Source organism: Pan troglodytes, chromosome 20 (genome assembly GCF_028858775.2).
Source record: "Pan troglodytes isolate AG18354 chromosome 20, NHGRI_mPanTro3-v2.0_pri, whole genome shotgun sequence".
In the NCBI taxonomy this organism is placed as follows: Eukaryota; Metazoa; Chordata; class Mammalia; order Primates; family Hominidae; genus Pan; species Pan troglodytes.
Genome location: NC_072418.2, coordinates 52,345,446 through 52,372,414, shown reverse-complemented (window position 1 = coordinate 52,372,414; position 26,969 = coordinate 52,345,446). Strand labels below are relative to the sequence as shown.

At 52.9% G+C, this 26,969-nt stretch overlaps 1 protein-coding gene across 35 annotated transcripts in view; it reads right to left on the bottom strand.

The window, feature by feature from the left end:
• Window positions 1-1,059: 1,059 nt before the first annotated feature.
• KASH5 (KASH domain containing 5) overlaps window positions 1,060-26,969 on the bottom strand; it is a 28,468-nt gene continuing 2,558 nt past the window's right edge. For 4 of the 35 annotated variants that reach the window (XM_063800259.1, XM_063800262.1, XM_063800260.1 and 1 more), the window contains exons 2-21: window positions 26,770-26,907; window positions 24,325-24,379; window positions 23,154-23,258; window positions 22,442-22,628; window positions 21,901-21,965; window positions 20,026-20,092; window positions 19,600-19,761; window positions 18,594-18,711; window positions 18,229-18,279; window positions 11,925-12,002; window positions 11,592-11,648; window positions 11,217-11,276; window positions 9,856-9,920; window positions 9,604-9,691; window positions 9,012-9,134; window positions 5,888-5,946; window positions 4,063-4,108; window positions 1,979-2,043; window positions 1,791-1,901; window positions 1,067-1,688 (exon numbers count right to left, since the gene is read on the bottom strand). In XM_063800259.1, the coding sequence (XP_063656329.1) occupies window positions 1,547-1,688; window positions 1,791-1,901; window positions 1,979-2,043; window positions 4,063-4,108; window positions 5,888-5,946; window positions 9,012-9,134; window positions 9,604-9,691; window positions 9,856-9,920; window positions 11,217-11,276; window positions 11,592-11,648; window positions 11,925-12,002; window positions 18,229-18,279; window positions 18,594-18,711; window positions 19,600-19,761; window positions 20,026-20,092; window positions 21,901-21,965; window positions 22,442-22,628; window positions 23,154-23,258; window position 24,325 (1,650 nt within the window). In that variant the 5' untranslated portion in view covers window positions 24,326-24,379; window positions 26,770-26,907 and the 3' untranslated portion in view covers window positions 1,067-1,546. 35 annotated transcript variants of the gene reach the window in all.

Sequence of the window (26,969 nt, the reverse complement as noted above, 5' to 3'; positions counted from 1 at the left end):
GGATCCCAACTCTCATTAATTTTTAGCTGTGACATCTAGGTCAAGTCATTTAACTTCTCTGTGCTTCAGTGTCTTCATTTGTAAAGCAATAATAGCACCATCTACTTCCTAGTGTTGAGGTGAAGATTAAATACATATCTCAAAGTGCCTAGCTCAGCGCCCTCCCACCCTGGGGCCAGCCATCCTGGGTGTCCACTCTTGTTGTTTACAGGGAGCGTTGGAGCCATGGTGTAAGGATCTTGCTGGCGGTGCTATGAGGCAGGCAAAGCTTGGGGCATTCCCTGCATAATACCATGGGCCACATGCCACACAGAGTGGGTGCCCAATCATGTATTTTTTTCGGGAGTAGGGTAGGCTTCTCAGACTCCATCTGCTTCCCTTTCGTGTCCTCAGCTTTACTCCAGCTGGGAAGGGGCTTACAGCATAATGATGCCTCAGAGCTGCACCATGCAGATGGTCCATGTGAATAAGAGGGAGGGGTTGGGGTCTCGCATGTGTTTTTTTAATTTTTTTTTTTTGGTTGTTTTTTTAAGACACAGTCTCACTCTGTCTCCCAGGCTGGAGTGCAGTGGCACAATCTCCACTCACTGCAACCTCCGCCTCCCGGGTTCAAGTGATTCCGTGCCCCGCCCAAGAAGATTGTTCTTTATTGACTTAGGATGCAGTTAGGACTGGGTCAACCTAGGCTGCTACCCATGGAAGGGTGGCAGGACAGAGTCAGGATCCTATTGGGGGAGGGCAAGGCAGAGCTGTAGAGAAGGTAGGAAGGAGAAAGGAATCAAGGAGAAGAGGTATCCTGGAGCCCTTCGAAGCAGCTTGGCGATGCATGCCAAGGCCACTCAGCAGCTGCACACTGGTGGTGGTGTGTAGGTGACTCCCAAAGTGTTTGTTAGGTCCATGGCCTGCAGTGTTTTTCAGTGTGAATGAGGTGTGTGGCAAGGCACTTTCAATGTACCCAGTCCCCGCAGAGGTACTTGACCTCCCAGGTCTCCCAGCCTCCCTTACAGTTAAGGGTGGTCACACCAAACAGTCTGGCTAGTGAAACAAACACAAGTCTGCTGGTGGCTCTGGGCAGGCAACTGCTTCTCTTTTATTATGAATATGATTTGAATCTACCCACTGCACACTGAGGCTACTGCCTCTCTTTATAAAAAGGAAGGAAGAAATTTCCGTCTCCCGCAGATGTGATGTAGGAAGCTACAACTGCCAACTCCTGAGCATGAGGGAGGGGACAGGAGAATCACTGAGGCCCTGACCCCAAGGCAACCGAGACTTAGCTGTGTGCCCACAGCTGCCCTCGCCAGGCTTGTTTTGTGAGGGAATAATCCTTAGTGCTTAATCCATTACTGGGGGAGTTTTGCTATTGTTAAGAAATGTCAACATTAAAAAACTAGGAGACTTCACATAAAAATACAGGGATGTGGATCCCCTGTACTCTATCTAGGGTAAGCCTGCGCAACAGTGGACTAACAATGGGGATCCCAGTGGAGAGAGGGCCAGGGGATTTATTGAGCTAGACACTGCTCTGAGGGGCAAGTGGAGCCTCTCACACTGGAGGGGGCTGGAGGTAGCAGAGCTGGAGGTGGGGCCAGGTGGGAGGTGGGGACGGGCCAAGCAGCAGGACAGAGAGCAGCAGCAGCAGCAGCAGGCCCAGGACAGGAGCTGGGATCAGTGGATGTCGAGTGACTCTGGTGGGGAGGTGGGAGAGCATTTAGGGCAGGGTCTGGGCAGCCCCTGCTCTTCCCAAGGTCAGACCACCTCCTTCCTTCTGGAGACGCCTGGGGGCACACCTGAGCCGCTGTGGGGGCAGGCAGAGCTGGCCCCAGGCCCTCCTCCTGATTGGGACCAGCTCTTTCATCACAGGCACCAGGGCTTGCTGGAGTTCCCGCCACGCAGGTCTGCTGGGGTGAAGGAGGGAATCACCACTGGGTTTTTCCTTGCCCCCAGTGTCCCTCCCGGACCCTGTGGGTCCTATTACCTCTCTGGAGGGTTTTCTGGGATGTCTCCAGGGCGAGGGTCTCCTAGAGGGATAGGGAGATCAGCCTGCAAGGACAGAAGAGATGCGTTGGAGGCACCGGGTTCTGGACTGAGAGGTGCTCAGGTCAGCCCACTGGACACAAGTGGCCACATAGAAAGTGGTGGAGCTCAGGAGATAAGTGAGTGCACTTCTGCTGCCAGGTCGGGTTCCCATTTCTGCCAGCTTCTGGCTGAGGGTCCTTGGCATGTCACCACACCTCTCCGTGCTGCTCTTTCCCCATCTGCTGGCCAGGGATGTCCCCACCTCATAGGGTTAACATGGAGACTAAATGAGTGAATGTAGGAAAAAAAAGGCGGGGGCAATAGCTTGGACAGCGTCTGGTACATAGTGAGTGCTCAATGTCTGTGTGAGCTATTCAATATCATCACCTCCGTTTTCCATTGGATTCTGGAAGTATCTCAGCTCTCTGAGGGCAGAGACCACATCTTCTACAGGTGCCCACCCCTGTGCTGGGCCTCATGAAGAATCCTGTCTTCCTGCCTATGCCAGAATCGGCAGGCGCTTTACTAATTAAAAACATGCCATTACAGGCCAGGCGCAGTGGCTCATGCCTGTAATCCCGGCACTTTGGGAGGCTGAAGCGAGCGGATCACAAGGTCAGGACATGGAGACCAACCTGGCCAACATGGCGAAACTCCGTCTCTACTAAAAATACAAAAATTAGCCGGGCATGGTGGCACGTGCCTGTAATCCCAGCTACTTGGGAGGCTGAGGCAGGAGAATGGTGTGAACCTGGGAGGCGGAGCTTGCAGTGAGCCGAGATCGCACCACTGCACTCCAGCCTGGCGACAGAGCAAGACTCCGTCTCAAAACAAAAACCAAAAACAAAACACCATGCCATTATAAATGGTATAATTACAAATTTATTTTTCTAATTGCTCATGGTTGCTATACTGAAATATGATTTTTTATTTTGACCTTTCACCCAGCAAACCACACTAAATTCACTGATTAATTCCAACACTTCATCTGAAGATTCAAAGATCAAAGCCCCAGCTGTTCCTCCAGGGCCAGGCCCCACCCACTGCACCGCCTCATCCCCCATGTCTCCCCCGAAGGGCCTCCCCTCTATGGGTCTCTGGCCTTCCTACCCCCACACCTTTTTAACACAGATGAGGATGATGAATGACAATGATAATGGCAGTAAATAAAAACAGAACACCAATCACAGTCAATATCTTCACCTCTACCACCTGCTGTGCCAGGCAGGGACCCAGGCCCTTTATGACATAGTCCTTAACCCTCCTCCCCATCCTGGGAGCAAGGAAGAGATTATGCCCATGTGAGCTGTGAGGAAGCTGAGGTGGAGCCCCAGTCTCTGCAAGGGAGTGTAGTATGTCAAAGGAGGTGGGCTTCGGGGCCAGGGTGCTGGGAGCTGAGTGTCCTGGAGGCAGCCATCTTGGCCGGTTTGGACCCTGAAGAGCCCCAGGGGCCCTGACAGTGCCTGACCCACAACAGGCAGACTCCAGCCCAGCTCCTGCATTCCTCAGCTCACAACTGAGGGCTTCTCACCTCTCCTTACCAAGTTTCTTTCCCTGTCCTTGCCTGAGAATGGAAATCTTAACCCCCACCGGGCACTGGGCTCTGAGGAGCAGAGGAACTGGCCTGTGTGGCTGCAGGCAGGGGGGCTGTGGGCACTGCGCCCCCAGGGAGTTCTGAGGCTGGCTGGGGAGGGCTGGCCCAACCTCTCCCGAGTGTGGGCGCATGTGCGTGTGCATTTATGCAATCCGGGGGTGTAGCCACGTCTATGAGGCCTGCGGTGTGGTGGCTGCAGCCCTGTGTGTGTTGCTGGGAGGGTCCCCTGGGAGCAGCCTGGCCGCCCACTAGCCTCCAGGCCTCCCCCCACCTCACCATCGCTCTCATTAGCTACAGCAAAGGCCTTGTTATCTCTTGGCCAAATGATTTTTCTCTCTGCTCCTGAGGAGTTGGAGTGTGAGGCTGGGGCTTGGGAAGAGTTGAAACGACTCAGCCTCTGTGGGTGTGGAGTGGATGGGGACTGGGGAGGGGTGCTGGGGACTGCCTACCGTGACCTGGCTCTCTGCATCCTCCTCTTCCTCTCTTCTGGTCAACCTGAGGGCCAACAAAGTCACTGCTGGCTTCGTCCTCTTCTCCCTGGTTCCCTTTGCCTACTATGGGCTGGGAGACAAGCCTTGGAGCAGGGGGTCTTAGCACAGGCCAGGCAGCATGGATGGGCCTGGGGGGTGTCCTGCATATGTATTTTTCACAGGAATTTTCACCAAATTACCCAAAGGGTCTGTGAACCACTAAAAGAATAAGGGGGCCTCTTCATCTCAGATTGGTTTTCTCAGCCACTACTTCCCCAGCAGATCCCCCAGCTGGGAACTGAGGCTTCTGGCTCTCTCACCCTCCAAAATACCAGAGATTCAGGCCTCTGTAAGACCCCAGAGCACGTGTCGAAACCCCCTTCCTGTCTAGTGGGTTGAGCCATTTTTCAATGACTGTCACTGGGTGCTCTCTGAGGACTGGGACTCCAACTCAGACCTCCCAGCCCACAGAACTCAACTGTTGGAGCTCTTCCCCATGCCTAATCCTCTTAGGTGCAAGCCCCTCTTCCAGGAGGACTGGAAGAGCCCTGAGGGGTTAGCATGCCCCTCATTCATTCCCATCTTCCGGGAGTAGACCCTGGGCCTGTAGGCCAGGAGATGAGACCTGGCCCTTCCCTCAGCGAGTCTCGGTCTAGGAGGAGATCTGGCTCCTGACCCTGCCTCGGCGGGAGGCTCCTAGGGAGGCCCCTCCTAGGGTCACAGCCATCTGAGTCCCTGAAATGCTGCTTTGGGGACTCAGGCCTCAAGTTGCCCAGCCTGAATGCCCCTTAGAGACCCAGCCATCCACACCACCAGCCACTGCCTTCACTGGGGACCAGAGATCCAGCCCTGCAGTTGCCACCATCACCAGCTTCAGACCCAAAACCCTCAGAGATACCCTCAGGAATATAGCTGTGCTCCCACGCGATAAAGGATCCAGGCTCTTAGGCCCCAGTCAGACATACACTATCTGATCCCCTGAAACTTCTACTTGGGACCCAACCCCTCTCAAGGTCCAAGCCCTCACAGCTGGCTACATTTAGGGGCCGTTGTATTCACCACCTTCCTCACTCCCAGCTTTCCAACCTGTGGATCAAACTGCCCCTGACCTCTGGAAACTCGCATGGCACCTGCCTCCCCCACTTCCACTACTGCTCAGCCCCTTCTCCCCTCCTTTCTCTTGTGACGCAGAGGGAGGTCATAGCTCCAGAGCTCCCATCCCGCCCAATCTCAGCTCTTCCCAGACAAGTCCAATTAAAGGCCTTGGCAGGCAGCCTCATTAGTAGCCGCAGCTGGGAGCCTGAAAGAGGGGAGGGGGAGAGGGAAGCAACACAGGAAACCAGAGGCCCCAAGGCCAGGGCCCCGGAGGAGGGTGGGCCCAGTCATCTAGTGCGTTCTCCATCCTCAGAGGCCTGGACACAGCCTCCTAACAATCACATCCCAATCACAGGGCTGGGACTTCACGGCATACAACCAAATGCTTACACCAGCCTGACTGCAAAGTACCTGAGCTGGAATCTGAATCCACGCTGATTCCAGAGGCCCCCCCTCACCCCATTCAGGCGTGGCGGCCTCGCTGGGAGCCCTCCCCCAAGGCAGGGTCAGGAACCAGATCTCCTCCTAGACCTGAGGGCAGGGCCAGGCCTCATCTCCTGGCCGACAGGCCCAGGGTCTGCTCCCGGAAGACGTGAAGAAGGAGTGAATGAATGAATGCCGACCCCCTCAGGGCGCATCCAGTCCTCCTACTCTAAACAGCTGTGAATAAGGTGTCACCCTGAGGCAGACGGATGGCTCAGCTCCTTACCACATGGATGGCTCCTTCCTTCCTTCTTCAGGGTGCGCTGGCTCTCCCTGGAAGTTTCTCTGTGGAAACAAAAAGGTTAGTTCTTCTCTGATTCTTCTCACTCAAAGCTCCAACCCTAACAGTGCCCACTGTCTCCCCCGCCGGTCCCAGACCCCATATACAAAAGGTCTTCCAGGCTACAACCTACACATGAATTCACCACCTTCTACAACCTGCCCTCCTCTTGTGCTCCCCTACATGAGGATGGCCCTATTAGCCCCCTAAGGGCAGAAGCCAAAAACCAAAGGGTTGTTCTCGATGCCACCAAGCCCCCTTCCCTGACAGGACCCAGGAGTCCCAGTCGCCTAAACTTCCTGGATGTTCCACAGATCTCGTACACTTATCTGGGTCCCAGAGGAGATCAGCATTTCCCGGTCCAACCGCCTTCTCATCCCAGGTTCCCAGACTTGGGCTGGGTCCATCTGCTCTCCCTCAGGACCCAAGTACCTCTCGGTTTCTCCAGAGACGTATCGGCATTGCCCTTGACCTCAGCAACCAACTTGCCATTGTTTTCTAAACGCAATCCTCGAGCTCCAGGCTGGTGCACCCAACTCTTCCAGGCAGCCCCCAGACATCCGTCAAGATTTCACCTCACAAGGTCACAAGTTCCAACTCTTGCCTCCTTTCCTCCCTCCCCATCACCCACATCCTGTCTGACCCCTGCTCTGTCCCTCCACCCCAATTATGTCTGTGTCCCTTTTCCTCCATCCCTAAGGCCCTGGCCTGGCTCAGGCTTCATCTCCATTGCTCCAGCCTCCTCCCTGCCTCCAGTAGGTCCCTCACATGGTCCCAGAGGGATCTTTTTAAGCCCGGAGCTGACCCCACCCTTCTTGTGGCTTTATGAAGAAAAGTCCAATCTGTTAGCTTGTCAGAGATTTCCTTTCATGATCTGGCCCCGGCCTCATCTCTCACTAGTCACCCCTAGCTACCCTCTGCTCCTCAAGTATATCATGATTTTATGCCAAGGCCTTGCACAGGCTGTGCTAGTGCTTCGAAGGCTGGCTTCCTTCCTTCCTTCCTTCCCTCCTTCCCTCCCTCCCTCCTTCCATCCTTCCTTCCTTCCTTCCACTCAAGTATCAGTTTTCCTTCAATATCTTCCCCAATCTCTGACCTGACACAGATACCCCTTCTCTGGGCTCCCACAGGCCCATCCCCCACCTCTAGCACAATGATCATTCTGCACTGCGGCAACCCATTTGCAGGGTCTCTCCTATCAGGCCTTGAGCACTGAGAGGCCCGGCCCCAAGGGACTCAGCTCTGTATCCCTGGGCCCATCGCAGGTTGCACTCTGAGGCCTGGCTCGGTCTTCCCCTTGACAAGCCTGTCTCTCAGGGGCATCTGACAGCTCAAAGCAGAAGCCCAATCTAACCTACACTTCTGAGGGATGAGGCTCTGTCCCCAACAAGCTGTGTGACCACTGGCATGTGATTTCTCCCTGAGCCTCAGTTTCCCATGAGTAACAAGATGAGGATGCCTGCCTTACAGAGATACTGGGAGAGTTAAATGAGAACCCAAACAAGCTCTGGTGTCAAAGAGAAACAGAAGCTTTTCTCAAACCAGGGAAAAAGTGATCAGAGAAATGAGTCTCTCCTTAAGGATGGCAAAGAGCTTTGAAGTGGTGCAGTTCTCAAGACAATACAGCTTGTTTATAGAGCTATTTACAAATTTTCTTTAAAAGAAAAAAAAAAAAAGAGAGAGAGAGCCCAGAGCAGTGGCTCATGCCTGTAATCCCAGCACTCTAGGAGACTGAGGTAAGCGGATCACTTGACCCCAGGAGTTCAGCCAGACTGGGCAACACAGGGAGACCTCATTTCTACAAAAAATAGAAAAATTAGCTACACATGGTGGCACATGCCTGTGGTTGCAGCTACTTGGGAGGCTGAGATGGGAGGATCACCTGAGTCCAGGGAGACTGAGGCTGCAGTGAGCTGTGATAATGCCACTGCACCCCAGCCAGGGCAACAGAGAAGCGAGGGAGACTGTCTCAAAATAAATTAATTAGTTAAAAAAAAAAAAAGCCAGGTGCAGTGGCTCATGCTTGTAATCCCAGCACTTTGGGAGGCTGAGGTAGGAGGACAGTTTGAGCCCAGGAGTTTGAGACCAGTCTGGGCAACACAGTGAGATCTCAACTCTACAAAAAAATTTTAAAAAGGCTGGGCATGGTGGCTCATGCCTGTAATCCCAGCACTTTGGGAGGCCGAGGCGGGCAGATCACCTGAGATCAGGAGTTCAAGACCAGCCTGGCCAACATGGCGAAACCCCGTCTCTACTAAAAAAAAAAAAACAAAAATTAGCCAGGTGTGGCGGCAGGTGCCTGTAATCCCAGCTGCTTGGGAGGCTGAGGCAGGAGAATCGCTTGAACCTGGGAGGTGGAGGTTGCAGTGAGCTGAGATCGTGCCACTGCACTCCAGCCTGGGTGACAGAGTGAGACTCCATCTCAAAAAAAAAAAAAAAAAAAAAAAAAAAAAAAAAAAGCCAGGCATGGTGGTGTGTTCCTGTAGTCCCAGCTACTCGGGAGGCTGAGGTGGGAGGATTGCTTATCCAGGAGATTGAGGCTGCAGTTAGTCAAGTTCACTCCAGCCTTGGCAACAGAATAAGACAAGATCCTGTCTCTAAAAACAAAAAACAAAAAAAACCCCAATGGTTATTGCTGAGTTAAAGATGTCATAGTGAGCTTGCTGGCTTTTCTTAAAGGTGCTAATATTTGAAACATAAATGCTTAATATATCCTTAAAATGCTGGAATAAACAACTTACTTATTCCCTTCCTACAGTAGTACGATTTTAAATAATGTAATTCCCGAGAGTGTTTTCTAAAAAACAAACCAACAATAAAAGCCACAGTGCAACTTGTGTGTTTGCTTGGTTCACCTTTGTCTACAACGCTGGCAGGTCAGTCCCTGGGGTAGGGGTGGTGTCTGGTCTGGCTTGTGACTGGGTGTCCAGCACACACTGGGCCCTCAATTAACATTTTCTCATCAAATGGGGAACAAGCAAAAGTGTGAGTGAATGGGCTGGCCAGGGCGGCACCTGGAGCTCCTGGCCCCTTTCCAGCTCCTGGACTTCAGAGCTTTTCCTGTGCTCACCTGTCCCCCAGCTGGGGCTTCAGATGGAAACTCAGTTTCCTCACTGGTCTCATGGATGACTTCCTCCCACTGCCACAGCCCACACAGAGGGTTGGAGAGATCAGCAGTTGCCACTTCCTGTTTCTGGGACAGAAGTTGTTTCCGAGGTCAGGGAGAGCCATATTAAGGTAGAAGACAAGGTCAGAGATAGAAATAGGTTTAGGTGTGCGGCTGAAAATAGGATGAGAGATAGAAAAGGGCTGGTGTGGGGCTGGGGTTGGGGAGTGGGCAGAAGCAGGAACAGGGGAGGATTTGGTGCCAGGACCAAGGTCTAGGTTCGAGATGAAGTTAAGGAGTGAGATGGTCATGGAGGGAGACGAGATAGGGGTGAGTCAAAGCTGGATCAGACTGGGGTCTGGCACAGGCCTGGGTCTGGCAGTGGGTTTGGGGTTAGGATCCGAGGTAGAGAGAGTTAGAGAAAAGCTAAGGTTGCGATGGGAGCCTCTGGCAGCAATGTGGGTTAGGGCTAGGCTGGTGTGAGGATCAGAGTAGGGAGATGTTTGGAGATTCTGCCTTGGTAGCCTGCAGCTTATTCCAGGGGTGTTAGGCCCACCTGTCGAATGGCCTTGATCTCCAAGCCCAGCGATGGGGGTAGCAGCTGGGTCCAGCCCACTCTTCTCAGCTGGGCCCCTTCAGGTAGCCTGGCCACACAGGAAGGAGGGAGGAAGATGGCCTCTGTGCCTGGTGGTCACTCAGTCAGCTCATGCTGGCCTCCCTTCCCTGCCCACCTTGGGGCTGGAGGCCAGGGTGTCCCTGCCCTTAGGCTCCCCTCCTGCCTCCTCCTACCCCTTGAAATTCCACTCACTCATCGGGCCCCTCATAGGTCTGACTCAGCTGCTCCTCCAGTCGTGAAATCTCCAGCCTCAGTTCCTGCAAAGGAGGAAGTGGGGAGCACATTTGGCTCTGCATTTTTCCCACCCTCCCATCCACCTCTGGGCTCCTCTTCCAGGGTTCTTTCCCCTTTCCTGACTACTTTGGGCTCCCCAGACACATACTGCCTAGGGACAAGGGGAAGAAAGCCATGACAGAATGTTAGGAAGCCAAAGAGAGCGAGCAACAGGAATCCAGAAGCTAAAGCACAGGCCAAGAGGCCAGGCGCAGTGGCTCATGCCTGTAATCCCAGCACTTCAGGAGGCCGAGGCGGGCAGATCACAAGGTCAGGAGATCGAGACCATCCTGGCTGACAGGGTGAAACCATGTCTCTACTAAAAATACAAAAAATTAGCCGGGCATGGTGGCACGCGCTTGTAGTCCCAGCTACTTGGGAGGCTGAGGCAGGAGAATCGCTTGAACCCAGGAGGTGGAGGTTGCAGTGAGCCGAGATTGCACCACTGCACTCCAGCCTGGGTGACACAGCCAGACTCCATCTCAAAAAAGAAATAAAAAAAAAAAAAGCACAGCCAAGAAAATTAAAAGAAGGAAGGCAGAGGCAGAGATGCATGAAAAAATGAGACATAGATGGAAACAGACTCACAGACAGGCAAGAGAAACATGAAGGCTAAGAGACTGGTAAAGACCAGAGCCAAACAGAGAAGACTTGCCTAGGGAGACAGACAGCCTAGACCTAGAGGCAGAGACAGGAACCCACACGAGCCTCGCAGAGACACATAAAGATAAGGAGGGGAGGCTGGGTGTGGTGGCTCAACGCCTGTAATCCCAGCACTTTGGGAGGCCAAGGGGGGTGGATCACGAGGTCAAGAGATCAAGACCATCCTGGCCAACATGGTGAAACCCCGTCTCTACTAAAAATACAAAAATTAGCTGGGCATGCTGGCGTGCACCTGTAGTCCCAGCTATTTGGGAAGCTGAGGCAGGACAATCGCTTGAACCTGGGAGGCAGAGGTTGCAGTGAGCCGAGATTGTGCCACTGCACTCCAGCCTAGCGACAGCAAGACTCCGTCTCAAAAAAAAAAATAAGGAGAGGAGGTGTGTGAGAAGACACCCACAGAGAATGAAAGTGAATGGAAGGAACAGAGAAAAAGTGAAAAGGCAGATACAGAAACAGAGGGGGAGACATACAGTCATACAGTCATACATTAAGGATGGAAGAAGCAAGATGTGGCCACCGACAGAGAAAGAGGCACGAGGAGGAGAGGCAGCAAGTCCCAGAGATGGCAAAAGAGAAGTGGCGAGGGCCGCGGTGGGTGGCGAGGGCCGCTGAGTTACCTGCGTCGTCACTCTGTATTCTTCCAGGGTCTGGGCCAGGCTCTCCACATGGCGAGTGCGCTAGGAAAGCCGAAAGCCAAATGAGACTGGGACCAGTTCCCCAAAGACACTGGGGGTGGTGGTGGCGGGGGGACTGGCTGGGGGGTTAAGGGACAGGGTGAGCTTGAGGGAAGAGCTGGGGCGCAAGGGAGAGCACCGGGCAGAAGGGCTTCTGGATCCCTGAGGGGTCACACTCGGGACCTGGGGAAACCCTCCAGTCTCTCCAGCTGCACATCCAAGGATCAGACCCAAGTAGGACTTCCCTTTCTAGACCAGGGGCAGGAAGTGGCTGGTGCACATGGAAGGCAAATCTCTTTCCCTCCCCGGGCCCCTTACCTCAGAGAGGATGGTGTCTCGTTGGCAAATGAGGTGTTCACACTCAAAGAGCTGCCGCTGCCAAGAAAGGAGCCGGTCCATCCATCCAGCCTCCCAGGACTCCCCTTGGTCCTGCCTTCCACCTGGCCCCACCTGTTCTCTCGCACCCCCATGTACTCAGCCTCCTGAGATGTTCCAGGACTTCAGGGATTTTAGGGATGCCTGGGTGGTCCTGGGAGCCTGACAGCTTGATGGAAGACCCTGCCCTTATCAGGCTGCAGTCACTAAAACCGGAAATGGGAAAAATGGCCCTGGGGTGGTGGAAAGTTGTCAGGCACTAGGAAGGAGTGGCACCTTCAAAGTGTCCTTCTCCATGGCCAGCTCCTGACTTCTCTTCTTCACTCCATCCCGCTCGGCAAGCAGCTTCCCGTTCTAGAAGAAGGAATGGCTGGTCACGTTCATTTCAGCAAATGGTAATGTCAAAATTAACAGCAGATATTTGCTAAACACTTGATTGATATACATCAGGCCTCATGCTAAGCACTTCATATGTTTTAACCCATTTAATTCCTCCAACCATTCCAGTGGGACCACAGCTTTAATTTCTTTGAGTGTGGCTCCCCCATCTATAAAAATGGAGCTAGGCCAGGCGCAGTGGCTCACGCCTGTAATCCCAGCACTTTGGGAGGCTGAGGCGGGCGGATCACAAGGTCAGGAGTTCAAGACCAGCCTGGCCAACATGGTGAAACCCCGTCCGTACTAAAAAATACAAAAATTAGCTGGGCATGGTAGTGCGTGCCTGTAATCCCAGCTACTCAGGAGGCTGAGGCAGGAGAAATGCTTGAACTGGGAAGACGGAGGTTGCAGTGAGCCAAGATCGCACCACTGCACTCCAGCCTGGGCGACAGAGCGAGACTATCTCAGGAAAAAACAACAACAACAACAAAACGGAGCTTAACTAGGACCTACTTTATGGGATTGCTGTAAAGATTAGATAGGTTAATAATCGCTAACACTTACTGAGCATTTTGCATGTGTCGACTCATTTCTTATCCCCAATTTTAAAATCAAAAGAACAATATAAGCAGCCTGTTATCCACATTATCTATCACCCAGCTTCAATAATTATATGCATTTTCTCGGTTTTGTTTAAACTGAGATGTTTCTCCTCCAGATTTTTTTTTTTTTTTTGAGCCAGAGTTTTGCTTTTGTTGCCCAGGCTGGCGCGCATCTTGGTTCACTGCAATCTTTGCCTTCTGGGTTCAAGTGATTCTCTTGCCTCAGCCTCCCTAGTAGCTGGGATTACAGCCACCTGCCACCACACCCAGCTAATTTTTTTTTTTTGAGACGGAGTTTCCCTCATGTTGCCCAGGCTGGAATGCAATGGCATGATCTTGGTTCACTGCAACCTCTGCCTCCCGGGTTCAAGTTATTCTCCTGCCTCACCCTCCCAAGTAGCTGGGATTACAGGCATGTGCCACCACGCTCAGCTAATTTTGTATTTTTAGTAGGGATGGGGTTTCACTATGTTGGCCAGGCTGGTCTTGAACTCCCGACCTCAGGCGATCCACCTGCCTCCGCCTCCCAAAGTGCTGGGATTACAGGTGTGAGCCACCACACCCGGCTCTCCTCCAGATGTTTTAAGTAGATTACTTTAAAGCAAATTGCAGGCATCATATTAGTTCACCTGTAGTTACTCCAGCATTTATCTCCTACTTGAGGACTTATTTCCTTTAGCAAAACCACAATACCACTATCATACTTAACAAAATTAACAATAACTCAGTATCATCTCATACTAGAAAGTTTGTGCTCCTTTTTCTTTCTTTCTTTCTTTCTTTTTTTTTTTTGAGAGGAGTTTCACTCTTATTGCCCAGGCTGGAGTGCAATGGCGTGATCTTGGCTCACTGCAACCTCCGCCTTCCAGGTTCAAGCGATTCTCCTGCCTCAGTCTCCAGAGTAGCTGGGATTATGGGCGCGCGCCATCACACCTGGCTAATTTTTGTATTTTTAGTAGAGATGGGGTTTCACCACGCTGGCCAGGCTGGTCTTGACCTTCTGACCTCAGGTAATCCACCCTTCTTGGTCTCCCAAAGTGCTGGGATTACAGGAGTGAGCCACTGCACCCGGCCTGTGCTCCTTTTTCATTTTGGTTGTCTCAGAGATTTCTTTACATTTACTTTGATTGAGGGTCCAAACAAGGTCCATCATTGCTTTTGGTTGAAATGTCTTACTTCTTTTAATCTGACAGTAATTTCTGCCCCCTCCACCCCGACCCTGGTACTCTTCAGGCCCTCATTCTGTGGAAGAAAGCAGGTCCCTTGTCCTGTAGGATTGGTGCGTTCAGATTAGGCTGATTGCGCTCTTGTTCCCTGTGGTTATGTTCACCACTTTCCTCTATCATTATTTCTTATAAACTGGTAGGTAGATCCAGGGCCTTGTCCAGACTGTTGTTCAATTTCTTGGCAAGATTGGGTGGTGCTATACATATCAAATTGTGCCATTCAGGAGTAATGCCAAGTCTGGTTGCCCTATTAATAGTATAATCATTTCCAATTTTATAGAGGAGTAGAGAGGCTAAGAGACTTGGCAAGGTCACATGGTAAATGGACTCAAACCTAAATCTGTGTGATTCCAAATCCTGTGTTTATAATCCTCAGACTCTCATGTGAGCCAGACACAGCCCTGGGTGAGAATGGGACACAAAGGGAATTAGGTTCTAGAGGTGGCGATGGATGCCGAAGTAGGTAACAATGCACGAGGTGGGCTCTGGTGAGGCCTACAGCCTGGGTACCATGGGAGCACTAACAGGCTTCCTGAGGAGGCATTGCTGAATCTTCAAGGCTGAGGGCAGTTAGCTGGGAAAACAATAGGCCGGAGAGGGCAGCCCATGCCAGCCATGAAATAGGACCGGAGCATAAAATGGCCCAGATTCCAGTCTAAAGTTTAGGGGCACCAAAAACCTATCAAGTTGCACAGGGTTTCAAAGTGAGGTGGTCACTGGGGAAATGCACTTTGGGGCATGGAGGCAGTCCAGAGTTCCCTTTCACCACACGCCTCCTCTTGGCACTCCAGGGGATATACCAAGGCCAGCCTCTCCCTCTCTCCAGCCAGCTCCAAGTCCTCCGTCAGCTGCTCTCCCTCTGTCTCAGTGGGCCTGGGCTGCCAGGTGAAGGGCAGAGGAAGGACGGGAAAGGAGTGCTGTCTCAACATCTGTCCACCTGGTAGGGATTTGCAGGCCAGATCCTGGGCCACTCGGCAGGGAACCTGGTTACTCAGCTGCTCCTGCCTCCTTCTGCAGTAACCTGAGCCAGCTCTGTAGGTTCTCCACAGGAAGGCTGCCTGGATCTTCAGTGTCTGAGTGTCTTGTTACTCCAGCATTATTGTACTGTAACTTGAGAACTCAATCTATAGATGCTCTGTAGGCAGCTGTGTGGAGGGGGAAGGTAGAGGGGAGGGAACCAAGAATAGCTCCAGTTTATCGAGGGCCGAGGGTGTCCCAGATGCTGCTCAAGGCACTCAACCTGGCAGCAGGCCTTCCTGGTGGGGAGGAGGTAGAGATGAGACTGCTTGTTGCTATTTACCCTGCTTACTCCTTCTGCTTTTGTCGAGGGATCTACTCTTTCTGTCTGAGGGCAGATGGGTCCCAGCCCCAGCCATGGGAGTGAGTCAAGGTGGAAATCTTGGCAGATGCAGGAAGCTCAGCTGGTTAGCTAAGCCAGCAACCATTCTCACCCCTTCTCACTTGTTCACCTGCCACTCTAGAGGCTGAAAAAGGTCACATATTATCCTGGGCTCCTTTGCAGCTGGGGGCGTTATGTCATCCAGTTCTGGCCAGTGAGATGTAAGAGCTTCTGGGGGTGGGGTGAGAGGCTTCTGTTGAAAGGAGCCACGAGAGGGGCATTTCCTGGCTCCCCCCCCCCCTTTTTTTTTTGAGACAATGTCTTGCTCTGTCGCCCAAGCTGGAGTGCAGTGGCACAATCTCGGCTCACTGCAAGCTCCGCCTCCTGGGTTCACGCCATTCTCCTGCCTCAGCCTCCCGAGTAGCTGGGATTACAGGTGTGTGCCACCACACCCGGCTGATTTTTTTATTTTTAGTAGAGATGGGGTTTCACCGTGTTGGCCAGGCTGGTCTCGAACTCCTGATCTCAGGTGATCCACCCACCTCGGCCTCCCAAAGTGCTGGGATTACAGGCGTGAGCCACTGCGCCTGGCAAGTTTTTCATTCTTAAAAAGGGATGTTCTGAAAGAAACTGTCATATCCTGTCTGCACTCCATGTCTCACATGGTACAGCCATCCTGCTGTGAGATTCCCATTGCCCCAAGGGGGTGAGTTTTCATGGAAGAGCCAGAAAATAGCAGAAAGATTTTGGATTTCAGTGTAAAAAACACTGCACATGTAGGACAAATATATTTTTTGGGAATACATGATCTGCCTGGACTAGGCAGAGATCCTTAGAGCTGGGGGAGGAATGCAGGACAGACAGAGAAGAGAATAGGCTGAAAATGAGCCCAGAGTTTTCCCCTAACCCAGGGCTAGCTATGAGGGGTGGAGGGTATGGATGGAGAACCACAGAGCCCTGGAAGTCTTGTGATCTGAGAGGCCTTGCGTGTACTTCCCAGAGCACTCTCAGAATCATCACGGTGTGAGAATAATAGAGATGCTACTTTCTTATGAAAGCAAAGACGCCTCACTGGTGGGTCCTCTCCAGACCTCTGCCCACCCCAGCCCTGTGTGCTCCAGTCTGTCAAGGCCTGGGTGGGGTTTGGGATCCTTCAGGGAAATGAGTGAGGGACAGGGACTTTGCTAACAGTTCAGGGAGAACAGAGGAATCTCTCTCCTGTTTCTCTTTCCCCAGAGAAGCCACATCTCCCCGCCATGAGCACCCACCCTGGCCTGGGGAAATGAGGCAGGGGCTTTGGGCAGTGACCCCAGCCTCTTCCCTTTCACAGGAAAGTAGCCAAACCACCTCCCTGGCTCTGGAAGGGTGTGGAAGTGGTGGAGTGAGAGTCCCAGCCCAGATAAGGGATCACCACCAGAAGATGAAGAAGATGGTATGTCCAGAGATCCAAAGGCAATGCGGGCCTCACAGTAGATGCCAGCACACAGTGGTGACAAACGCTTGGACAAAACCCATCAATCTCATGAACAGCAGAGAGGAGAAACATTGAGTGAGGATCAGCAGCCTCCTAGAGCACTAGGCTCCTGCATCAGTCTCCTGCAACTTAGATACCACCTTGAGGTGGGGGGTGGTGACAGGTTTCATTGTCAATTGATGAGTTTGTTTCAATCTAAAAAAAATTAGGTGGGCCCAGAATGAACTAAGATGATGTTTTTCTGTCTTGGATGGAACGGGGCTTGAATTAAATGTGAAGCTGAACTCAGTCTCTTCATATTGTTTGCTAGTCCCTCAGTGAAATGCTGTCAATCCTCAAAACAAGCCTACTGAACAGATACCCTTCTTCCAGTTCTTTGAAAGTAAAAGTAGGTCAGGCGTGGTGGCTCATGTCTGTAATCCCAGCATTTTGGGAGGCTGAGGTGGGCAGATCACCTGAGATCGGGAGTTCGAGACCAGCCTGACCAACATGGAAAAACCCCGTCTCTACTAAAACAAACAAACAAGCCAACAAAAAAACAAAATTAGCCAGGCGTGGTGGCACATGCCTGTAATCCCAGCTACTTGGGAGGCTGAGGCAGAAGAATCACTTGAACCGGGAGACGGTGGTTGAGATGAGCTAAGATCGCGCCATTCCACTCCAGCCTGGGCAACAAGAATGAAACTCTGTCTCAAAAAAAAAAAAAAAAAAAAAAGAAACTAAAAGTAAAGGCTTGAGAAGTCACATGCTTAAAGGTTGCCTATTGTGTAAGTGGCGGAGATGGGATTTGAACTCAAGGTTGACTTCAAATCCAATTTTTTTTTTTTTTTTTTTTTTTTTTTGAGAGGCTCTCGCTCTGTCATCCAGGCTGGAATGCCATGATGCAATCTTGGCTCACTGCAACCTCTGTCTCCCGGGCTCGTGCAGTCTTTCCACCTCAGCCTCCTGAGTGGCTGGACTACAGGTGCACACTATCATGCCTGGCTTATTTTTCTATTTTTTGTAGAGACAAGGTTTTGCCATGTTGTCCGGGATGGTCTCGAACTCCTAGGCTAAAGGGGTCCACCCACCTAGGCCTCCCAAAGTGCTGGGATTCCAGGCATGAGCCACTGTGCCTGGCTGTTTTATTCACTGTAAAAAATACTAATATAGAAACAATGCTAGATAACTTTTAGTGAGCACATCCTATGTGTCCTACCTTGTGCCCAAGACTTTGCAAGTATCCTTTGGTTGAAGTCTCACACAAACCACTGAGGCAGATGCCATTGTTTTGTTCATCTTTATAGGTGAGGCAACTGAGGCACAGAGAAGCGAGGGACTGGTCCACTCTTATGTAGGTGGCCTCAGCCTGAAGCCATGTAGGCTGACCCCATGCCTCATACTCTTGTAAACCATGGCTGTTCTCACAGTGTGATATAACCTCAGGGACATTCCCACACTACTGACATTCTGAGGTCTCCCCAAGACAGGCTGCTGGGGTGTTGGGGGCAGAAGGGAGTGGTGTCAAGAAGACCTTAAGGACTGGGGAAGGGGTAGGGGTGGGTGCTGGGCCTCCGCTCACCTCCTCCTGCAGAGTCTCCATCTCAGCCACCAGATGCTGCTGCTCCTTTTCCTGACCAACCCCAGAGAGAGGACAAAGGTTTCATTTCTAGCCTCCTTGCCCCCATGTTGCCCTTCTCCCACCCCTGAAAACACAACCAGGGCCTGGGGGAATGGGTCTGGGAAGCCCTGATGGCTCCTGCTGTCTCCTTTGTCATGAGAAGGATGGCAGGTAAGCTTGAAAAAGTCTAGGGTGAGCAGGGCCTGGAGAGAGGGAGAAAGCCAGGTGACCTCTGCCCCTTCCTACTCCATAGTCACACTCTGCCGCCCTGACTCCAGGAAACAAAGAAGAGAGAGGGCACCTTCCTTCCCCTGGGCCAGACCCACCGCCTGCCGGGCTTGGGCCAGAAGGCTGCGATTCTGTTCCTCCAGGCTCCTGGCCAGAGTCTTCAGGTCCTCCAGCTCCTCATCCATGGCCTTGGCAAACTGCAGGGCCTGCTGGGTGCTGAATGCGGGTGGGGGCAGATGAGCCATACGAGAGAGAGGAAGGCAGAGAAGCACAGAGACAGATCCATTCTGAGAGACACTAGCAACAGAGAGATCCCAGGTGGTAGGCAGGGACAGAGACCCAGAGAGAGGGGAGGACAGAGACCCAGAGAGAAAAGAGGAGAAGGAGACCTGGTGTGGGCACAAAGACCCAGTTTTAACCTAAAAGACTGAGGAGGTGGGAAAGAGACCTAGAGAGAGTGGGGGACTAGAACAGGGAGACCACGATAAACATGAAGAATGACAAAGCACAGAGAGATGAAAGGGCGAGTGACATGAAGAATCAGAGAGAGTTAAAGAATAAAGAGAGAAATCTAGGCTGGGTGCAGTGGCTCAGGCCTGTACTCCCAGCACTTTGGGAGGATAAGGCGGGAGGATGGCTTGAGCCCAGGAGTTTGAGACCAGCATGGGCAACACAGTGAGAACTCATTTCTATAAAAAATAAAACAAAATTAGCCAAGCAGGGTGGTGGGCCTGTGGTCCCAGCTACGTGGGAAGCTGAGGTGGGAGGATCGCTAGAGCCCAGAGGCGGAGGGTACAGTGAGCTGTGATCACCCCCACTGTACTCCAGCCTGGGTGACAGAGTGAGAACCTGTCTCAAAAAAAAAAAAAAAAAAAAAAAGAGAGAGAGAGAGAAGTCTGAACCCTCAAGGGAAAGATAAAAAGACCAAAACAGAGGCTGAGAGATAAGAATCAGAGAGACACAAAAGATAAAAAACAGAAAAGAAAGGACAGGTACAGAGTCAAAGAGCAGGATGCAGACGCGAGCATGGGAGATAGAGGCCGGGTGCTGCAGGGAGGACGGAGGCAGGGGCGCTGGGGAGGGTGGGTGTGGCGTCCAGCCCACCTGTGAAGCTGCTTACGCAGAGCCAAGATCTCCTCCCCAAGGCGTGCTGACCCCTCCTCAGCTGTCTCCATGCTCCGCTGCAGTTTGGCATTCTCCCCAACCAGACGTCGGTTGCTGAGCTCCAGGTCCTCCAGGCTGCTCAGCAGGTCAGCTGTGGCTTGTCTAGGGGCAAGGAAGGGGTTCAGGTCACTGTCCACAGCCCCTGACTCATTTCCCCAGGTCGAGGTAGGTGCTGGTGGTGGGGAGATGTGGCTCTTTTGGGGAAAGATAAACAGGAGAGAGACTCCTCTGCTCTCCCTGAGCTTTCAGCAAAGCCCCGTCCCTCATTCATTTCCCTGAAGGATCCCAAGCCCTACCCAGGCCTCGGCAGGCTGGAGGGGACAGAGTGTGGGCAGGAGGGTCAGGGAGGGGTGTGAGGATAGGTACAGCTCGGGTCTGGGGTCTTCGCCTCCGAAGCTCTCCAGGTTGGCTGGCTCCTCAGCTTCTGGGCATCCTGGAGGGAGACAGCCAAGAGGGTGTTGGCCTCCCTGGTACCCTTAAACGTAAAGAGCCCCAGGGCTCTGAGGTTGGACTCCATCTGCCTCCACCCTCACCTGTGCTCTGGAGAATCTCATGGGCTTTTGGGGCTGCAGTTATACCCATTGTAAAGCCCTCTTGCTTGTCTTCTACCTTGAGCTCAGGCTGGATCTCCCAGATAACCCTAACTCTCCACATTCTTTACACCCAACACTGGGCAGCACTTCCCCTTCCCCTTCCCAGATCCCCCACCGACCACCCAGCCACTGGGCGGACCTGGCTCCCTTGCTCCTTGTCACCCCCAGTCCAGCAGAGCCCAGACTTCTCCCTCCTGCCCCTGACTCTCTGCTCTACCCCTCCTCTCTGTCTCCATGCCCCGGCCCTTGCTTTCTCCTCTTGGATCCTCACCAGAGCCTCTTCTCTGGCCTTCTGGCCTCTAGTCCCTCCTCTGCTTGCAGCCCTCCCTGGGCCCCCAAGCCTGATGAAGGAGGTTGAAGAGAACTTCCTTCCCCACCGTTTTTTGTATGGCTAGAGAAATGGAACATGACCACCATTTTTTTTTTTTTTTTTTAAAGACAGGATCCTGCTCTATTGCCCAGGCTGGAGTGCAGTGGTGCAATCATGGCTCACTGCAGCTTTGACCTTTCAGGCTCAAGCGATCCTCCTGACTCAGTGTCCCGGCTGGGACCACAGGTACATGCCACCGCACTCAGCTAATTTTTTCTTTTTAGTAGAGATGGTGTCTCACTATGTTGCCCAGGCTGGTCTCAAACTACTGGGCTCAAATGTTCTTTCCACCTTGGCCTTCCAAAATGCTGGGATTACAGGCTCACGCCTGTAATCATGACCACTTTTTTTATGGAGCACCTCCTATGTGTGAGGTCCTGGGGATACAATGGTGAGCAAACCAGCCAACTAAACCCAGGTGCCAGTGGCTAACTAGATAATCAGATTTCCTCTGCAGGTGGATGTTCCAATCGAAAGGCCTACAAGTCTAGGAGTGAGCATGGGGAGCAAGGAACTCTAGCCAGGGGCATACCAGGGCTTCCCCTTTGCCAGAGGAGTGGATGACGGCTTGGCGCAGTGGCTCACGCCTGTAATCCCAGCACTTTGGGAGGCCAAGGCAGTTGGATCACCTGAGGTCGGGAGTTCGAGACCAGCCTGACCAACATGGAGAAACCTTGTCTCTACGAAAAATACAAAATTAGCTGGGCGTGGTGGTGCATGCCTGTAATCCCAGCTATGCGGAAGGCTGAGGCAGAAGAATTGCTTGAACCCAGGAGGCGGGGGTGGCGGTGAGCTGAGATTGCGCCATTGCACAACAGCCTGGGCAACAAGAGCGAAACTCTATCTCAAAAAAAAAAAAAAAAAAAAAGTCCAGCGGGGTGGGGAGCGAGGAGTGGAGGGGAACAGCCTGAGCAAGGGCCTGTGCTGGGCAGAAGTGGGGCACATTCGAGGAAGGGCAGCAAGACCAGTGGGCCTGTGAATGCCTGGACTAGAGTGAGGAGAGGTGATGTTAATGATGGAGCAGAGGTAGGCGGGGCCTTGTAGGCCTCTCTAATAGGGCTGGTGTGAGGAGGAAGAGTTGGAAACCACCCTCTGAAGAAAAGAAACCCAAAGCTCAGGGAAGGAAGGGACGGAGGACCTGGAAAGCCACACTCACAGCTCTAGGCTACAGTAAAGGTCCCTGGTTCCTACCCTATCCCTTGCTCTGCCCTGGGTGGTAAGTCCCCACACTGTCTGACCCAGGGCCTGCCTGCTTCATTCTATATATAGCAATCTCACCAGATGGCAGTTGCCGGGAGGTCAGGGCTCCCTGGAAGGCGGTCTCCTCTTCCGGCTCTAATCCCCTGTATCAAAGGGATGAGGCTTAGCGCCTCACTGTAGCTGCCCCTCAGTCCTCACCAGCCACAGGCAGGGGGATTGCAGGTGGGAGGAGGGGACTGGGTCAGGTGAGAGCTGGCACCACAGGGTAGGAGGGTGAGGCCAGATGGCAAGTGCCCGTGGCCAGATGGAAAAGCAGGAGGGGCAAGGAGTGGGTTTGGTGAAGGGATGGGGAGGGACCTCTGTCAGCCCCAAACTCCTCCCTTCTCCAGCCCCATTTTATTTCTGTCTCCCAGACCCCCTCTGCTTCCTCATCCAAATTATTTTGTCCTCAGACTCCCTATCTACCCCCTCTGAATCCCGTCTCTTCATTTTTCTCTCCACAGCCTTGTTCCAAACACAGTAGGTCCTTGGGCCTAAAGGATGCTGGCTCCAGTAAGCAGGTATGAGGTTAGATCTTAGGAAGGACTTCCCAGAGGAGGATGAAGATGTGGGGACTCACCCATGTAGTTGACAGGCAGCAATCCAGTCACGCATGACAACCAGGAAAGTGTCCAAGTCCACAGTGGCCTTAGGGCCCTCCCCATTGGGGTCCAGGCTGTTGGCCAATGTTTGGAGGCGTGCATCCTGGGGGCCCTGGCCTGTCACAGCCTCCAGGTAGGCTAGCACCTGGGCCACAGCCACAGTGCCTGTGACAGAGCATGCAGTGAGGGGGTCTGGGGCAGGTGGGGAGTGATGGGTATGGACTGGCAGCAGCTTGGGACCAGGATGTCACTGGCTAGGCTAGTGGCACTCCTGCTCCATGGCCCAGTGGAGACACACTGGGCAAGCCCTTTCCCCTCCTCTGAGTCCACTTTTTCACCTGGAAATGGGGCCCAGTTATCCCCCCATCACAGGGTAAACCAAAGGGGATGGACATAGGGACAGCACCAGCCATGCCCCACGCCACCATGGTGGCTGCCTCCCTCCCCTATCCCACAACCCCAAAACTCTGCCCTCTTCCATCAATGTCCCCCAAGTTTTCCTCATTCTAAAAGGCCTTCACCCCATTATCCACTTTCTTCTTCCTGAAGCTTCCCATAATCACCCACTTTGTTCTTACAATACCCCCAAGAGGGGGCCTTAGCCCAGTCTTCTCTCTGAGGCTCCCCAGTTCCCAGCCTCCACCCTATCCTGCCCGCACTGGTCCCCAGCACCCCTCGTGCCCCCACCACCTGTCCTCTGAGGGTCACAAGCTTCGAACGTGGAGTTGAGTATTTGCTCCTCCAAGCTGACCGGCATTCCCAGCCTTGCCTCCTCAGGCCGCTCCTGGAGGTACACTGGGGAGACAAGAGGGCTCAGCTCACCAGTGAGAAGAATGAGGAAGGAAGAGGACCCCAGGTCCTCAGCCTCCTGGGCTCTGCAGCGGGAAGGGAATTTACTCAGAGCACCGAGGGTTAGGGCGGGTGGGGAACAGCAGGAAGCTTCAGGAGGGGGCAACAATGTGAGGGTCTCTGAGTTACTTCCCCCCATCTTTCAGACCAGGAAGTCCCCCCGCTGTCTTTTTGTGTCCAATTGGCTTAGGAGCCCAGAGAAGAACGCTCTGAGATCACCCTTTCCTCCTCTCCTCTCCAGCCTCCCAGGCTGGACTCAAGAGAGGGACAGGGTGGGGGAAGGCAAAGAAGAGAGGATTCTGGGAGGAGCTGAGAGTGAAGGGGGGCCCAGGAGCCAGGAACAATCCAATAATGCATGGGCAGCCCAGATCGATCCCGCCTGCTGCATCTCCGGTCTCCCAGCCCACCCTGGGGACCAGGTCTCTCTCCTCCCTGCATCCCTAAGGCAAGGGTGGCATCATTGGAGCCCATGGCCAGGGGCTGAGACATGAAGGGATAGGGTAAACCAGACAGGGTGGGCAGTGAGGGAATGGTTACGAGCTGGATCAGTGTGTCAGATAGACCTGGGTGCAGAGTCCAGCTGCACATCTCTGGGCAAGTCTCTTCTCTTAGAGCCTCGGTTTCCCTACTGGGGGGGTGGGTAGAGTGATCCTCCTCACCAGGGCTGAGTTAGCTCTGTGTATGTGAAGCACACGCATGTACACACACACACACACACACACACACGTACGTCCTGGGGTCTATTTGTCTACTGTTGTAGCCACAACACCTGCAGATGGTAGGTGCTCAACAAATGCTCCATGACATAGGAAGAGATCCTCAACTGCAGGAGCCACTGGGCTGGCCCAGCCTCTCTCCCAGGGCTGGAAGTGAACTTCTAGGCTCCCTGCCCTGGCCTTGAACAGCTGGGTGCAGCAGCTCACTGAGCACAGGCTGCAGGACTGGGTAGATCCAGGGGGCAACCGAGGCTTGGCCTCAGACACGTGGTGGCACCTGGGGCAATGGACTCAACTTCTCTTGGGCCTCAGTTTCTTCCTCTGGAAAATGGGGTTGGTGTTACCTCTTTCCTAGAGAGAAAATGAGATACAATCTAGAAAGGCTTTGGCAGAAGGCCTGGAACGTGGTGGGGACTCAAGAATAGAACTGAACACTTACTGAGCATTTAGTAGGTGCCAGGCCTTTTCTGAGCACTTTACATGAACTGTCTAGTAGCATAATAATAATCGATGCTATTATAATCCCTACGTTACAAATGAGGGGACTAAGGCATAGAGAAACTAAGAACTCGCCAAAGGTCACCCTGTTTAACATATGAGTCAACTTTCTCATCCCTCTAACTCTTCCAGGATTCTTTGCAGTGAGTGAAATTTGCACCCCCTCTGTCTTGAACCTATGCTCCTAGGTTTGGCCCTTGGGAAGGGGCGTGTGAACTCACAGTTAGGGGAGACCAGGGCTTTAGCCCCAGTCTGTTTTCCTCCTCTCACTGTTTTTTTTTTTTTTTTTTTGAGATGGAGTCTCGCTGTGTCACCCAGGCTGGAGTGCAGTAGCGTGATCTCCGCTCACTGCAACTTCTGCCTCCAAGGTTCAAGCAATTCTGCGTCAGCCTCCCGAGTAGCTGGGATTACAGGTGCCTGCTACCAGGCCCAGCTAATTTTTGTATTTTTAGTAGAGATGGGGTTTCACCCTGTTGGCAAGGCTGGTCTCGAACTCCTGACCTCAAGTGATCCGCCCACCTTGGCCTCCCAAAGTGCTGGGATTACAGGTGTGAGCCACCATACCCAGCCCTCTCACTGTCTTTCTCATGTTACATGAACGAGGACCCTGAGGCCCAATGAGATGGTTCACCCAGGGCTGCTTGCCAGAGAGAGCTAAGCTGGGAATAGAACTCAGGACTGGCATCAGGTCGTGCTGGCTCTGAGGATCAGCACGTGTCTGAAGTCGCATCCCAGGATTCCCCCAGGGAGATGTCATTTCTGTTCCTCAGGAAGATCTCCTTCCTCAGTGTCTCTATCTCCTCTATGTCTCTGTCCTTGCCTCTTCGTTACATTTCTCTTTGGCTCTTTATCTTTCTCCCAGTCTCTCTTCCCCACGTCCTGTCTCTCTGCCTCCATGTCCCTTGTCCCCGTTTTCTTCCCTGTATCTGTCTCTGTGCTTCCCTTCCCATATCTCAGAGACTCTCCATTCCCTAAGTCTTCTCTTTCCTTCCTCTGCTGTTTCTTTTTCCCTTTGCCTTCCTCTGTCTCCATCTCTCCTTCTGGGTGTGTTCCTACCTTTCCTTCCAGAGCCTCTCGAAGCTGTCTCAGCCCTTGCCACCGGGATCCCGGTGGCTGCACGCCCTCTGCTGGTGCAGGTGAAGTTTAGATGGCTGTCATTAGACAGCCTGTCCTCTGGTTCCCACACCCTGGTGTCTACCTCTGACCCTCCTATCTGGAAAGCCTCCTGAGGTCCGGGGCTTTGTAGAAAAAGACGCAGGCTGTGCCGTGGATGCCTGGGAGCCTCTAAGAAAGGGGCCCTACCATCCCCATCAGACTGGGCTCTCTCACTTGGCAGATGAGTTTCAGAGAGGCAACCCCCCCACCCTCTGAAGCCAGTTTTCACACCCATTCAACCTACATCCCTCCGTTCACTCAACAGTAAGTGAGCTCCCACAGTGAGTCAGGAGTTGCTCTGGGGTCCCAGCCAACAGGGCAGTCTCTCCTTCTGGAGCACCTCAGCTGAGGCGAGTGTAGATGGAAATGCTCTGTTAGTGTAAAGTACACGCTAGATCTTTAGGGCTTAGTATGAAAAAAACAGATTATCTGAATACATTTTTTATATTGGCTATATACATATATATATCTCTATGTATGTATATCCTGTATACATATATAATATACAGGGTATTAGTCTGGCTATATAAGGAAAATCCATTATCAACATTCATTTCACCTGTTCCTTTTTTCTTTTAAAAAATAATAAATTACCTATGTGGCTCATATTATACTTCCACAGGACAGCGCTGCTGTAGGGACTGGGAATACCAGAGTGAATAAAACAGACGCTGCCTTGTGGAGCTCATGCTCTAGCAGGGGAGACAGAGACAAAACATGACATACAGATGTGAGCACTATGAAGAGAAGTGAAGCGGGGCAGGGGAGAGAGTGTCACAGGGCAGCTGCTTTACATAAAGTAAGAAGTGCCATCTGGGCCACGATCTGAATGGAGTAAGGGGTGCGGCTGCTTGCGCTCTCACACAGTCCAGCCTTCCCACAGGAGATAAGGGGTACTGACAGGTGGGCGGGCATAGAGTAGGCACTTAATCTACCAGAGTCCCTTCCCTCCCTTCCACTCTGCACCCATGCAAAGGCTCAGCCACCCCCAGCCACCTCTCCCAAGTCCCCGAGTCACAGCCTGGCACCCATTCACCCATGGCTCCCTCCTCACCCTCCCCGGGGCAAATAGGGTCCCAGCCACTTACTTTCCGCAGTGGGGCCACCCACCGGGCCCTCGGGCAGGTCCATGGGCCACCCCTGCCGCGGCGCAGCTGCTGGCAAAGCTACCAGCCTCCCTCCTTCATGGGGAGGGATGGGAAAAGGACCAGCTGGCCCGAGCACTCCTGGAAGGAGAAGCAGGGGAATGGTGTCCTCAGAGCAGCCACCAAGGGTCGGGGCCTGCCTA